Below are 14,228 nucleotides of genomic sequence, written 5' to 3'. Positions count from 1 at the left end.
TTTCCAACTATATACCTATTTATCCCCCTCGTAATTTTAGATATCAAATCCCCTCTCAGCCTCCACCTCCATCAAATCCCCTCTCAGCCTCCACCTCCACGCATGGAAAACAAACACAGTCTAGCCAATAATAGACTCAAACTGCTGGAGTAACTCAGCGGGACAGGCAGCATCTCTGGAGAGAAGGAATGGGTGACATTTCGGGACGAGACCCTTCTTCAGACTGAGCGTCAGGGGTGAGGGAGTTACAGAGATAAGGAAGGGTGAAAGATCTCCCCTGCCGCTCAGTCTGAGGAAGGGTCTCGACTCGAAAAGTCACCCATTCCTTCTCTCCAGAGATGCTGTCTGTCCCGCTGAGTTACTCCAGCATTTTGTGTACCTTCGGTGTAAACCAGCATCTGCAGTTCCTTCCTACACATCCAGTCGATCCAATCCAAGCTCCTAACTGTGTGGCTCTACAGCTTCCCAAGTGCAACCCATTCCTCGCTCTAGAACGGCGATCAGAACTGTCAACAGCACTTTAGATGAGGCCTAACCAGTGGTTTATAAAGTATAGAAACGTATAAAATTCTTATAGAGACATATAAAATTATAAAAGGACTGGACAAGCTAGATGCAGGAAAAATGTTCCCAATGTTAGGGGAGTCCAGAACCAGGGGCCACAGTCTAAGGATACAGGGGAGGCCATTTAAAACTGTGGTGAGAAAAAACTTTTTCACCCAGAGTTGTGAATTTGTGGAATTCTCTGCAATAGAGGGCAGTGGAGGCCAATTCACTGGGTGAATTTAAAAGAGAGTTAGATAGAGCTCTAGGGGCTAGTGGAAGCAAGGGATATGGGGAGAAGGCAGGCACAGGTTACTGATTGTGGATGATCAGCCATGATCACAATGAATAGCGGTGCTGGCTCAAAGGGCCAAATGGCCTCCTCCTGCACCTATTTTCTATGTTTAAGAAAAGATGATGCATGGAAAATGATTACAAAAGGGGACTCTGATTGCAAAGATTGCAGGTGAGATTAAATATTAAAGTATAAAGTGTGAAGCACTTTAAGTGAATGGTCATGGTATATGTAAAAACTAAAACATTAGTCCAGGGGAGACTTAAGGGGGAGAAACAGAATTATTGTCAGAAATTTCAAGAGAAAATGGATGGACATTAGAAATCTGAAATAAAAGAACTATGCAGGAGCGCGGCAGGAAGATTGTTTCTCACCTCAGTTTTAAATGGCCTCCCCTTCATTCTTAGACTGTGGCCCCTGGTTCTGGACCCCCAACATTGGGAACATTTTTCCTGCATCTAGCTTGTCCAGTCCTTTTATAATTTTATACATCTCTAGAAGATCCCCTCTCATCCTTCTAAACTCCAGTGAATACAAGCCCAGTCTTTCCTCATATGACAGTCCCGCTGTTAAAGTTCGTTTGCTCAAGACAGACAGCAATGCAACAAAGTTAGTGGTAAAACAGTAAAGTCTTTATTACGGCAGGCAGGGGGGAGTGGGGAGATCAGCACCGGGTGTCTTCAGACACCCAAGCTCACCTCGTGTCCCACTGTCCGAAACAAAGGACAAAACAGTATCGTTATATCTTTTTCTTATCAGTGAATGAGGTGGCACCACTCACATCATGCCCATACAAGGCAGTGAAAGAAATAAGACCATGTCCATATAAGGTATTAAGAAGTCATCAGTAGGTCAGGTTTTTTTTCCGAAATAAAGCTTATTCTTCTTATTTTTTTTAGCAAAGCCAACTAAAGGTCAGTTTTTTCCCTTAATAATGCAATCTCAGCTTATTCTTTTTTTCAGCAAAGCCAACTGAAGGTCAGTTTTTTTTCCGTAAAAGTACATAGAGTGTACTTCATAGAGTCATAGAGTGATACAGTGTGGAAACAGGCCCTTCATAGTCATAGAGTGATACAGTGTGGAAACAGGCCCTTCATAGAGTCATAGAGTGATACAGTGTGGAAACAGGCCCTTCGGCCCAACTCACCCACACTGGCCAACAATGTCCCAGCTACCCTAGTCCCACTTGCCTGCGCTTGGTCCATAACTCTCCAAACCTGTCCTATCCATGTACCTGTCCAACTGTTTCTTAAACAATGGGATAGTCCCAGCCTCAACTATCTCCTCTGGCAGCTTGTTCCATGCACCCACCCATCCAAAGTTCCCCCTCGGATTCCTATTAAATCTTTTTCCCTTCACCTTGAACCTGTGTCCTCTTGTCCTCGATTCTCCTACTCTGGGTAAAAGACTCTGTGCATCTACCCGATCTATTCCTCTCATGATTTTGTACACCTCTATAAGATCTCCCCTCATCCTCCTGCGCTCCATGGAATAGAGACCCAGCCTGCTCAACCTCTCCCTGTAGCTCACACCCTCTAGTCCAGGCAACATCCTCGTAAATCTTTTCTGAACCCTTTCAAGCTTGACAATATCTTTCCTATAACATTGTGCTGCTAGATAGTCCCTTCAACCTAACCCATCGTTGCAGACCAAGATGGCTAGCCTTGGTTCTCATTGCTAGGCCCATTTGCTTGAGCCAAATTTCGCAGATAGAGACTGCTAATCTAATTTCAAATCAGGATTGACATTCAGAACAATGCTCACTTCAGCAGGTTGATATTCCCCCCTCTCCAACAGATGGGTAATTGGAGACCCTAACACTTGTGTACCACAGAATTAACCCCCACCCCCCTACCGTTCAACTTCAGTTTAAAACATGATTACGCCCATTCGTCAGTCAGAATGTCACTCAGTTCCATTGGTACTTGCAGTACTTAACATAATACTTTTGTAAAGAAGGAAGAATGGGTGGTAAGGTGGGTGGCAAGATGGCGGAGTGGCAGGGTTGCTGCCTTGCTATGCCAGAGACCCATGTTCGATCCTGACTACCAGTGCTTGTCTGTATGGAGTTTGTACTTTCTCCCCATGACCTGCATGGGTTTACCCTGAGATTTGCAGAGCCGGAGACCCGGGTTCCATTCCCACTACGGGTGCTGCCTGTACGGAGTTTGCACGTTCTCCCCGTGACCTGCGTGGGTTTTCTCTGAGATCTTCGGTTTCCTCCCACACTCCAAAGACGTGCAGGTTTGTAGGTTAATTGGCTTGGTAAATGTAAAAATTGTCTCTAGTGTTAGTGTTAGTGTGCGGGGATCGCTGGTCGGCGCGGACCCGGTGGGCCGAAAGGGCCTGTTTCCGCACTGTATCTGTAAACTAAACTAAGACATCTACGACCACATCTTGACCCAGAAATCCTACTCTACGACCACATCTTGACCCAGAAATCCTACTCTACGACCACATCTTGACCCAGAAATCAATAGACAATAGACAATAGGTGCAGGAGTAGGCCATTCGGCCCTTCGAGCCAGCACCGCCATTCAATGTGATCATGGCTGATCATTCTCAATCAATCCCCCGTTCCTGCTTTCTCCCCATACCCCCTGACTCCGCTATCCTTAAGAGCTCTATCTAGCTCTCTCTTGAATGTATTCAGAGAATTGGCCTCCACTGCCCTCTGAGGCAGAGAATTCCACAGATTCACAACTCTCTGACTAAAAAAGTTTTTCCTCATCTCTGTTCTAAATGGCCTACCCCTTATTCTTAAACTGTGGCCCCTGGTTCTGGACTCCCCCAACATTGGGAACATGTTTCCTGCCTCTAACATGTCCAACCCCTTAATAATCTTATACGTTTCGATAAGATCCCCTCTCATCCTTCTAAATTCCAGTGTACACAAACCTAGTCGCTCCAGTCTTTCAACATAGGACAGTCCCGCCATTCCGGGAATTAACCTAGTAAACCTATGCTGCACGCCCTCAATAGCAAGAATATCCTTCCTCAAATTTGGAGACCAAAACTGCACACAGTACTCCAGGTGTGGTCTCACTAGGGCCCTGAAAAAACTGCAGAAGGACCTCTTTGCTCCTAATCCTACTCTACGACCACATCTTGACCCAGAAATCCTACTCTACGACCACATCTTGACCCAGAAATCCTACTCTACGACCACATCTTGACCCAGAAACTTGCTCCACTAAGACATAATGCCAATCATCATTATTGTTATTTTGCACCACTCCTTTGGAAATAACAATGTGAAATAGTGGAGGTATTTTCAGCGGAACAGACAGTTGCAAGATAGCATTGTCCATCCCCATCACCCAGCGCCTTTAACCCCCCCAGACGATCCTCTCCGATCATCAGATTGGCATGGTGGTGCAGCGGTAGAGCCACTGCCTTATAGCACCAGAGACCCGGGTTCCATCCTGACTACGGGTGCTATCTGTACGGAGTTTGTAGGTTCCCCTCCCCGTGACCTGCATGGGTTTTCTCCGAGATCTCTGGTTTCCTCCCACACTCCACACAAGATGTACATGTTTCAGATTAATTGGTTTGGTGGAAATGCAAAAATTGTCCCTAGTGTGTGTAGGATAGTGTTAGTGTGCGGGGATCGCTGGTTGGTACGGGCTCGGTGGGCCGAAGGGCCTGTTTCCGCGCTGTATCTACAGCGGATAGATATCCCACATTCCATGTTATCCCTACTTTCCTGCCCCACCCGTTCCCTTCCACCCAGATCCCTCCCTGCAGCTTCACATTTCACTCATCCTCTTCTCTCCTTATCTGATATCCTTTTTGTCCCATTTTCACCTGACACTTACTCCACCCATCAGCCATTCACTCCTCCCCACCTCTATCCACCTATCACTTGCCAGACTTTGTCCCACACCCACGTCTATTTTACAGCTTTCTCCCCCCAACTCCATCAGTCTGAAGATAGATCCTGACCCAAAATGTCATCTGTCCATTCCCTCCACAGATGCTGCCTGACCCACTGAGTTCCTCCAGCACTTTTGTGTTTTGCTGAAGATCACGTTGTCGTTCGGTTTATTAGTTTAGTTTTTAGTTTAGAGATGCAGCGCGGAAACAGGCCCCTTCAGCCCACAGGGTCCGCGCCGACCAGCGATCCCCGCACATTAACACTGTCCAACACCCACTAGGGACAATTTTTTATGTTTACATTTACCAAGCCAATTAACCTACAAACCTGCACATCTTTGGAGTGTGGGAGGGAACCGAAGATCTCGGAGAAAACCCACGCAGGTCACGGGGAGAACGTACAAACTCCGTACAGACGGCACACGTAGTGGGGATGGAACCCGGGTCGCCGGCGCTGCATTCGCTGTAAGGCTGCACCACCGTGACCACCCACCGAACTACCGAGAGTTGAAGATGACACTCACCATAATGTAGTCAGGAACAGCATATTTGGCGATGTTAGATGCCACCAGTGACCCGAGTTCTTTAACGATGGCTGATCGCGAAACGGTCTCAGAATCTTTCAAAACAACGAAGGCAAATGCAGCTGAAACAAAGCACAAAAGGGACTAAGATAGACCCAAAAGAGTCAAAAGACACATCGACACATCAGTCTGAAGAAGGGTCTCGACCCGAAACATCACCCATTCTTTCTCTCCAGAGATGCTGCCTGACCCGATATTCCAGCTTTTTGTGCCTACGGTTTAAACTAGCATCTGCAGTTCCTTCCTACACAAAAGAGACTAATCAAGGAAGACCAGGGTATATACACCGATCAGCCAAAACATTATGACCCCCTGCCTAATATGCTGTTGGTCCTCCGTGTGCAGCCCCATACATAGCAGGAATGGACCAGGTGGGCCGAAGGGTCTGTTTCTGCGCTGTATCTCTAAACTAAACGAAACTTTTATGGTCACTTGAATCTATGCACATTTGCTGATTTTAAAAGCATAAAAGTAGTTGCTATTTCTCTCACTTACCTTCTCCTTTCAATTCATGAGGGATGCCAATCACTGCAGACTCTGGCACGTAAGGGTGTTCATCCTGAAGACCATTTAAACAGAGAGATGTCATCTCAAAGAGCATTCCCCATGAACATCCATTGTACAGAGAGATCGTGCTACCAATTTCATTTTGCTGAATCTTTCTTGGGCTTTGCTGCTCTTTTCCTTCCTCTAAATTATTGGTATGCATGTGGAAAAGTTAAGGCTTCAGTTTAAATCAGCAGTCTCCAAACTATGGCCCGCGGGCCACATCCGAGATTTTATCCGGCCTGCGGCATGCTCTTAGACAGCGGGGACTGGAGGCAGAAGCTGCCGGCGAAGGTTCACCGGAGAGCAGATCGCCACCAACCCAGAGCCGGGACAAGGCGAGAGATCGCAGCTCCCCCTCGCACAACAAACCCACGCAAACGTCCCTCCTCGCCACCGCTGCCGCCACTCACCACGGGGAGAGAGAGGGGGGGAGGAGTCGGGGTAGAGGGAGCAGCGGGTGAGAGCGGGAGCGCGGGGAGGGGGAGGGTGTCGGAGGGTCCGGTGAAGGAGCGCCACCACTTGTGGGGGCTACTCCCTCCCTCCCTCCCTCCCTCTCTCTCTCCATCTCTCCCAGCGCCAGTGAGATCTGCGCCGCTCCTCCACTCTCTTCCCCGGCCCCGTCTCCCTCTAACGCAGCGAAATATGAACAAACACAAGTGAAACTTCCCTCCTCGTCGCCACCGCTCACCCCGGGGATGCGGGGCTTCTGAACAACAACTACACTTGTGTTTGTTCTTATCGCTGGCTCTGGGAGAGAGAGGGAGAGAGAGGGAGAGAGAGAGGGAGAGAGAGAGGGAGGGAGCAGCCCCCACAAGTGCTGGCGCTCCTTCACCTGACACCCTCCCCCTCCCCGCGCTCCCGCTCTCACCCGTTGCTCCCTCTACTCCGACTCTCCCCCCACCACTCTCTCCCCCTCCACTCTCCCCCCCCCCCCCCCCCCCCCACTCTCTCTCCCCCAGTGCTGGTCATTGTATTTGTTCTGTTTTATAAATAACTGTATACCTACGGTATATATATATATTCCAATATTTCAAGCTCTTTTTAAAAATTGAATATTATTTATTTGTTGCCATATAAATGTAAACTAACCTAATGCTAATGTAAACTAACCTAATCTAACCTAACCCAGTTTAACCGTTGCTAATCTAATCGAATGTAACCGAGTATAAGCTTTTTTGAGTTAATTAAATTTATAAAACTCACACTTCTTTATTTTTTCCTACGCCCCGCAAAAATGTGCCAAATATATAATGTGGCCCTCATGCTGAAAAGTTTGGAGGCCCCTGGTTTAAATCAATGAAGCCCAATACTTGTCAGATATTGCAAGCAGGTAACAGTAGATAGAGAATTGGCTTCATAGAAGGAAGCAGAGGCTGGTAACCATATAACCATATAACAATTACAGCACGGAAACAGGCCAGTTCGGCCCTACCAGTCCACGCCGACCACTTTCTCTGACCTAGTCTCATCTACCTGCTCTCAGACCATAATCTTCCAATCCCCTCCCATCCATATACCTATCCAATTTACTCTTAAATAATAAAATCGAGCCTGCCTCCACCACTTCCACCGGAAGCTCATTCCACACAGCCACCACCCTCTGAGTAAAGAAGTTACCCCTCATGTTACCCCTAAACTTTTGTCCCTTAATTCTGAAGTTATGTCCCCTTGTTGGAATCTTCCCCACTCTCAAAGGGAAAAGCCTACCCACGTCAACTCTGTCCGTCCCTCTTAAAATTTAAAAAGCCTCTATCAAGTCCCCCCTCAACCTTCTACGCTCCAAAGAATAAAGACCCAACCTGTTCAACCTCTCTCTGTAGCTTAAGTGCTGAAACCCAGGCAACATTCTAGTAAATCTCCTCTGTACCCTCTCCATTTTGTCGATATCCTTCCTATAATTTGGCGACCAGAACTGCACACCATACACCAGATTCGGCCTCACCAATGCCCTGTACAATTTAAACATTACATCCCAACTTCTATATTCGATGATCTGATTTATAAAGGCAAGCATACCAAACGCCTTCTTCACCACCCTATCCACATGAGATTCCACCTTCAGGGAACAATGCACAGTTATTCCCAGATCCCTCTGTTCCACTGCATTCCTCAATTCCCTACCATTTACCCTGTACGTCCTATTTTGATTTGTCCTACCAAAATGCAGCACCTCACACTTATCAGCATTAAACTCCATCTGCCATCTTTCAGCCCACCCTTCCAAAAGGCCCAAGTCTCTCTGTAGACTTTGAAAATCTACTTCATTATTAACTACACCACCTATCTTAGTATCATCTGCATACTTACTAATCCAATTTGCCACACCATCATCCAGATCATTAATGTAAATGACAAACAACAGTGGACCTAACACAGATCCTTGGGGTACTCCACTAGACACTGGCTTCCAACCTGACATACAGTTGTCAACCATTACCCTGTGGTATCTCCCATTCAGCCATTGTTGAATCCATCTTGCAACCTCACTATTAATACCCAACGATTTAACCTTCTTAATCAACCTTCCATGTGGAACCTTGTCAAATGCCTTACTGAAGTCCATATAGACAACATCCACAGCCTTGCCCTTATCAATTTCCCTGGTAACCTCTTCAAAAAATTCAAGAAGATTAGTCAAACATGACCTTCCAGGCACAAATCCATGTTGACTGTTTCTAATCAGGCCTTGTTTATCCATGTGATTATATATATTGTCCCTAAGTATCTTTTCCATTAATTTTCCCACCACAGAACTCAAACTAACAGGTCTATAATTGCTAGGTTTACTTTTAGAACCTTTTTTAAACAAAGGCACAACATGCGCAATGCGCCAATCTTCCGGCACCATCCCCGTTTCTAATGACGTTTGAAATATTTCCGTCATAGCCCCTGCTATTTCTGCACTAAGTTCCCTCAATGTCCTAGGGAATATCCTATCAGGACCTGGAAACTTAACCACTTTTATATTTTTCAAAAGTGTCCGCACCTCCTCTTCTTTGATCCTCATAATTTCCATCACTACTCTACTTGTTTCGCTTACCTCACATAATTCAATATCCTTCTCCTCGGTGAATACCGAACAAAAGAAATTGTTTAATAGTGATAGGGGACTCTATAGTGAGGGGGTCAGATAGGCGATTCTGTGGACGCAGTCGGGAGACCCGGATGGTCTGTTGCCTACCTGGTGCCAGGGTCAAGGATGTCAGGGAACGGCTGCAGGGCATCCTGAAGGGGGAGGGGAACCAGTCAGAGGTCATTGTACACATTGGAACCAACGACATTGGTAAAACGAGGGATGAGGTCCTGAAACAAGAATTTAGGGAGCTAGGTAGAGGATTGAAGTGCAGGACCTCTAAGGTTGTAATCTCTGGATTACTCCCTGTGCCACGAGCTAGTGAGTATAGAAATAGGAGGATAGAGCAGCTTAATGCGTGGCTCAGGAGTTGGAGCAGGGGGGAGGGATTCATTTTTCTGGATAATTGGGCCTGTTTCTGGGAAAGGTGGGAACTGTATAGGCCGGACGGTCTCCACCTTAACCAGAGGGGGACCAATATCCTGGCGGGGAGGTTTGCTAGCACTGTTGGGGAGGGTTTAAACTAATTTGGCAGGGGGTTGGGATACAGCATGGAGCTAGTATAGGGGGTGAGGAGAAGGTAAATATAGAGGAAAAAACTGGTCAGATTGGGAGGCAGAACAAGAATGCCCCAGCACAATGGGGTAGGGCAAGTCTGAACGGCATTTATTTTAATGCAAGGAGTATTGGAAGCAAGGGGGATGAATTGAAGGTGTTACTGAACACATGGGAGTACGACATTGTTGCCATTACGGAAACATGGTTGAAGGAAGGGCAGGACTGGCAGCTCAATATTCCAGGATATAGAATCTTCAGGAGAGACAGAGAGCAGGGAAAAAGGGGAGGGGGTGTTGCAGTATTAATCAAAGAATCTATTTCTGCTGTAAGAAGGGATGACATATTAGCGGGTTCCTCAAATGAGGCTATTTGGGTGGAATTGAGAAATAGAAAAGGGGCATGCACCTTACTGGGTGTATACTACAGACCCCCAAACAGTCAGAGGGAAATAGAAGAACATATTTGTAGGCAAATCTCGGGGGTGTGTGAAAACAACAGGGTAGTAATAGTAGGGGATTTCAACTTCCCGAATATTGATTGGGATAGCCAAAGTGTCAAGGGCCCAGAGGGTGCAGAGTTCCTAAGGGTCATCCAAGAGGGCTTTTTGAGCCAATATGTTGAAAGTCCAACAAGGGAGGGGGCGGTATTGGACTTAATCTTGGGAAAGGAGGCCGGACAGGTGGCTGAAGTGTCAGTAGCAGAGCACTTTGGTGACAGTGATCACAATTCAGGTGATATTTAAGGTGGTAATGGAAAAGGATAAAGAGGGACCAGAGGGAAAATTTCTAAATTGGGGCAAGGCTGATTTTAATCTGATAAGGCAGAAGTTGGCCCTGGTGGACTGGGATCAGCTTCTCGTGGGGAGGACCACATCAGAACAGTGGGAGTTATTCAAAGGAATAATTGAAAAAGTACAGAGGAAGCATGTTCCCCTAAAGTTTAAGGGTGGGACAAACAAGTCCAAAGAACCTTGGATGTCGAACGATATAGTAGGATTGATTCGAAAAAAAAGGGGGGCTTTTTGAAGGCATAAAGAACTTAAGGCACAGGCATCATTAGAGGAATACAGAAGGTGTAGGGCGGTTCTTAAAAAAGAAATTAGGAGAGCAAAAAGGGGCCATGAGATAGCACTAGCGGGCAAAATAAAAGAAAATCCCAAAGTGTTCTAGAAGTATATCAAGGGTAAGAGGATGACGAGGGAAAGAGTGGGGCCCATCAGGGACCATAGTGGAAAGCTGTGTGTGGAGCCAGAGGATGTAGGAGATGTTTTAAATGAATTTTTTGCATCTGTTTTTATGAGGGAGGAGGGCGATGCGGACTTAGAAATGGAGCAGGAGGGTTGTGATGTTCTTGAGCATATTGCTATTGACAGGGAGGCGGTGCTGGAGGCTCTGGCAGGCTTAAAAGTGGATACGTCTCCGGGCCCTGACGAGATGTATCCCAGGATGCTGAGAGAGGCAAGGGAGGAGATTGCGGGGGCTCTGGCACAAATTTTCAGAGCCTCTCTTGCAACAGGGGATGTACCGGAGGACTGGAGGATAGCTAATGTGGTGCCATTATTTAAAAAGGGCAGTAGGGATAAACCTGGGAACTACAGACCGGTGAGTCTGACATCGGTGGTGGGGAAGCTGCTAGAAAAGATTCTGAGGGACAGAATCAGTCTTCACTTGGAGGATCGAGGGTTAATTAAGGATAGTCAACATGGCTTTGTTAATGGAAGGTTGTGTCTGACTAACTTGATTGAATTTTTTGAAGGGGTGACCAAGGAGGTAGATGGGGGTAGTGCAGTGGATGTGGTATTCATGGATTTCAGTAAGGCTTTTGACAAGGTCCCACACAGGAGACTAGTCAAGAAGGTAAGAGCCCATGGGATCCAGGGCACCTTGGCAAAATGGATAAAAAAACTGGCTTAGTGACAGAAGGCAGAGGGTGATGGTAGAAGGTTGCTTCTGTGACTGGAGGCTGGTGTCCAGTGGGGTGCCGCAGGGATCGGTGTTGGGTCCCTTACTGTTTGTAATCTACATTAATGATCTGGATGTCAACGTACAGGGCATGATCAGCAAGTTTGCAGATGACACAAAGTTAGGGGGGGTGGTGAATAGCGAGGAAGGGATCTGCAAGCTGCAGGAAGATATAGATGAGATGGTCAGATGGGCGGAGCAGTGGCAGATGGAATTTAATCCTGAAAAGTGCGAGGTGATGCACTTTGGCAGAAATAACGGAGAGGGAGTACACCATGAATGGAAGGACCCTAGGGAAGACAGGGGTACAGAGGGACCTTGGAGTACAGGTACACAAGTCCTTGAAGGCAGCAGGACAGGTGGACAGGGTGGTCAAAAAGGCATATGGGTTACTGGCCTTCATTAGCCGGGGCATCGAAAAGTAGGGGGGTAATGATGGAATTGTACAGAACACTGGTGAGGCCGCAGCTGGAGTATTGTGTACAGTTCTGGTCACCACATTATAGAAAGGATGTGATAGCTTTGGAGAGGGTGCAGAGGAGATTCACCAGGATGCTGCCAGGGATGAAGGGCCTCGGCTATGAGGAGAGACTGAGCAGACTGGGGTTGTTTTCCCTGGAGCAGAGAAGGCTGAGAGGGGACATGATCGAGGTGTACAAGATCATGAGGGGCATAGATAAGGTAGATGGCGGGGAACTTCTTCCACTGGTGGAAGGTTCAACAACGAGGGGACATAGATACAGGGTAAGGGGAGGGAGGTTTCGGGGGGATGTGAGAAAGAACCCAGAGGTTGGAGTCTGGAACTCACTGCCTGGGGTGGTGGTGGAGGCGGGAACACTCACAACGTTTATCACTCGCTATCTTTTTGCTATTGACATATCTGTAGAACCCCTTGGGATTTACTTTTACATTACTTGCTTTTACATTACTTTTACATTACTTACGTGATGGAAGATTGTGTTTTGGACTTGAGGCCTGTAATGAGTAGGGTTGCCAACTGTCCCGTATTAGCCGGGACATCCCGTATTTTGGGCTAAATTGGTTTGTCCCTTACAGGACCGCCCTTGTCCCGTATTAGGCCCGGGCACTGTAGGCCCGGGGGCTGCTGTAGGCCCAGACAGTGTAGGCCCGGAGGCCGCCTAACGGAGGTTGTGTAGCAACCCGACTCCCGGCCCGGGCGGCCGCCATTGTTGGAGCGGGAGCACGTGGCCACTGGCTGGGTGAGGTCAGGTGGGGCGCAGGGTGGTGATGTCACCTTTTGTCCCGTATTTGGGAGTGAGAAAGTTGGCAACCCTAGTCTCAGGGATTGCTGTTTGTGGTTTATATCACCAATTTGGACGAGGGGTGATTTCATAGAAAATCATGAGGGAAATCAAAGGGTGAATGTTCAGTCTTTTACACGGGGCAGGGTAGGGTGATTAAAAATAAGTGTAATATAGTTAGTGTGAGAGTGGATAGATTTAATAGGAAGCTGAGGGACAACCTTTGCACTCAGAGAGTGGTAGGTATGTGGAACGAGTTGCCAAAGAAGATAGTTGTGGCAGGTACTATAACAGTATTTAAAAGGCACTTGGAAGGTACATGGATAGGAGAGGTTTACCTTAGAGATACAGCACGGAAACAGGCCCTTTCGGCCCAACGGGTCCGCGCCGACCAGCGATCCCCGCACATTAACACACATTAGGGACAATTTTTACATTTACCAAGCCAATTAACCTACAAACCTGTACGTCTTTGGAGTGTGGGAGGAAACCGAGGATCTCGGAGAAAACCCATGCAGGTCACGGGGAGAACGTACAAACTCCGTACAGACAGCACCCGTAGTGGGGATGGAACCCGGGTCTCCGGCGCTTCATTCGCTTAAGGCAGCAACTCTACCGCTGCACCACCAGTTATCTTATTCCACCGCCAGTTATCTTATTCAGACCATGCCACATTTCCCATGTGTCCGAGTGATTATACTGGAACTCATGTTTTTCCTGGTTTTGTTCCGTGATGGCTTTGCGGAGATCATAGCAGGCCTTGTACTGCTCAGTTGAAAAAGTTATGGTAGACGTTTGGATAGGCATGTGGATATGGGCTATGTGCAGGCATTATGGTCTTGGCATCATGTACAGTACAGACAATGTGGGCCAAAGGGCTTGTTCTTGTGCTGTACTATTCTATGTTCTAGCACCAGGCTCAATTAGAAAAACAAATAGCTGCTTGAGAAATTGCTTGGGCTCGGCTAGTAAATCAGGGGACCACCTACAAAGGCAAGATAAAATCAACTTGTCTTTCTCAGGGACATTCGATACCAGATGTAATAAATAGCCCTTGTTTTCAGCACCAAACATCCACCATAACTGGTTCAACTACCACCCCCGGCAGCTCGTACCACTAGGGTTGCCAACTGTCCCGTATTAGCCGGGACATCCTGTATATTGGGCTAAATTGGTTTGTCCTGTACAGGACCACCCTTGGCCCGTATTATGCCCGGCGGGCGCTGTAGGCCCAGACACTGTAGGTCCAGTACACTGTAGGCCCGGGGGGGCGAAGTAGGACCAGACATTGCAGACCAGACACTGTAGGCCCGGAGACCTGGGCGCCGCCTGACGGAGGTTGCATAGCAACCCACCCTCCGGCCCGCACGGCCGCCATTGGTGGAGCAGGGGCATGTGGCCGCTGGCTGGGTGAGGTCACATGGGGCGCAGGGTGGTGACATCACCTTGCCCTTATTTGGGAGTGAGGAAGTTGGCAACTATTCACCACCCGCTGGGTAAAATAAAACTTGCCTGCACTGCCTCAAT

General features: G+C 47.6%; 2 protein-coding genes across 3 annotated transcripts in view; both read right to left on the bottom strand.

The window, feature by feature from the left end:
- Positions 1–14,228, bottom strand: part of LOC144596430 (uncharacterized) — a 336,471-nt gene that overhangs the window by 259,629 nt on the left and 62,614 nt on the right. The gene's annotated exons all lie outside the window — the stretch shown is intronic.
- The window catches only part of LOC144596431 (acetyl-coenzyme A synthetase 2-like, mitochondrial), a 76,115-nt gene that overhangs the window by 3,391 nt on the left and 58,496 nt on the right, over positions 1–14,228 (bottom strand). Inside the window, exons 12-13 of one of the 2 annotated variants that reach the window (XM_078404665.1) lie at positions 5,794–5,857; positions 5,239–5,360 (exon numbers count right to left, since the gene is read on the bottom strand). In XM_078404665.1, coding sequence (XP_078260791.1) covers positions 5,239–5,360; positions 5,794–5,857 — 186 coding nt within the window. The remainder of the gene's footprint in view (positions 1–5,238; positions 5,361–5,793; positions 5,858–14,228) is intronic. The other variant, XR_013547610.1, reaches the window with a different exon arrangement.

This window comes from Rhinoraja longicauda, chromosome 9, assembly GCF_053455715.1.
Source record: "Rhinoraja longicauda isolate Sanriku21f chromosome 9, sRhiLon1.1, whole genome shotgun sequence".
NCBI classification, from domain to species: Eukaryota; Metazoa; Chordata; class Chondrichthyes; order Rajiformes; family Arhynchobatidae; genus Rhinoraja; species Rhinoraja longicauda.
Note: the sequence above shows the minus strand (reverse complement) of the source record. Positions and strands in the feature narration are given on the sequence as shown.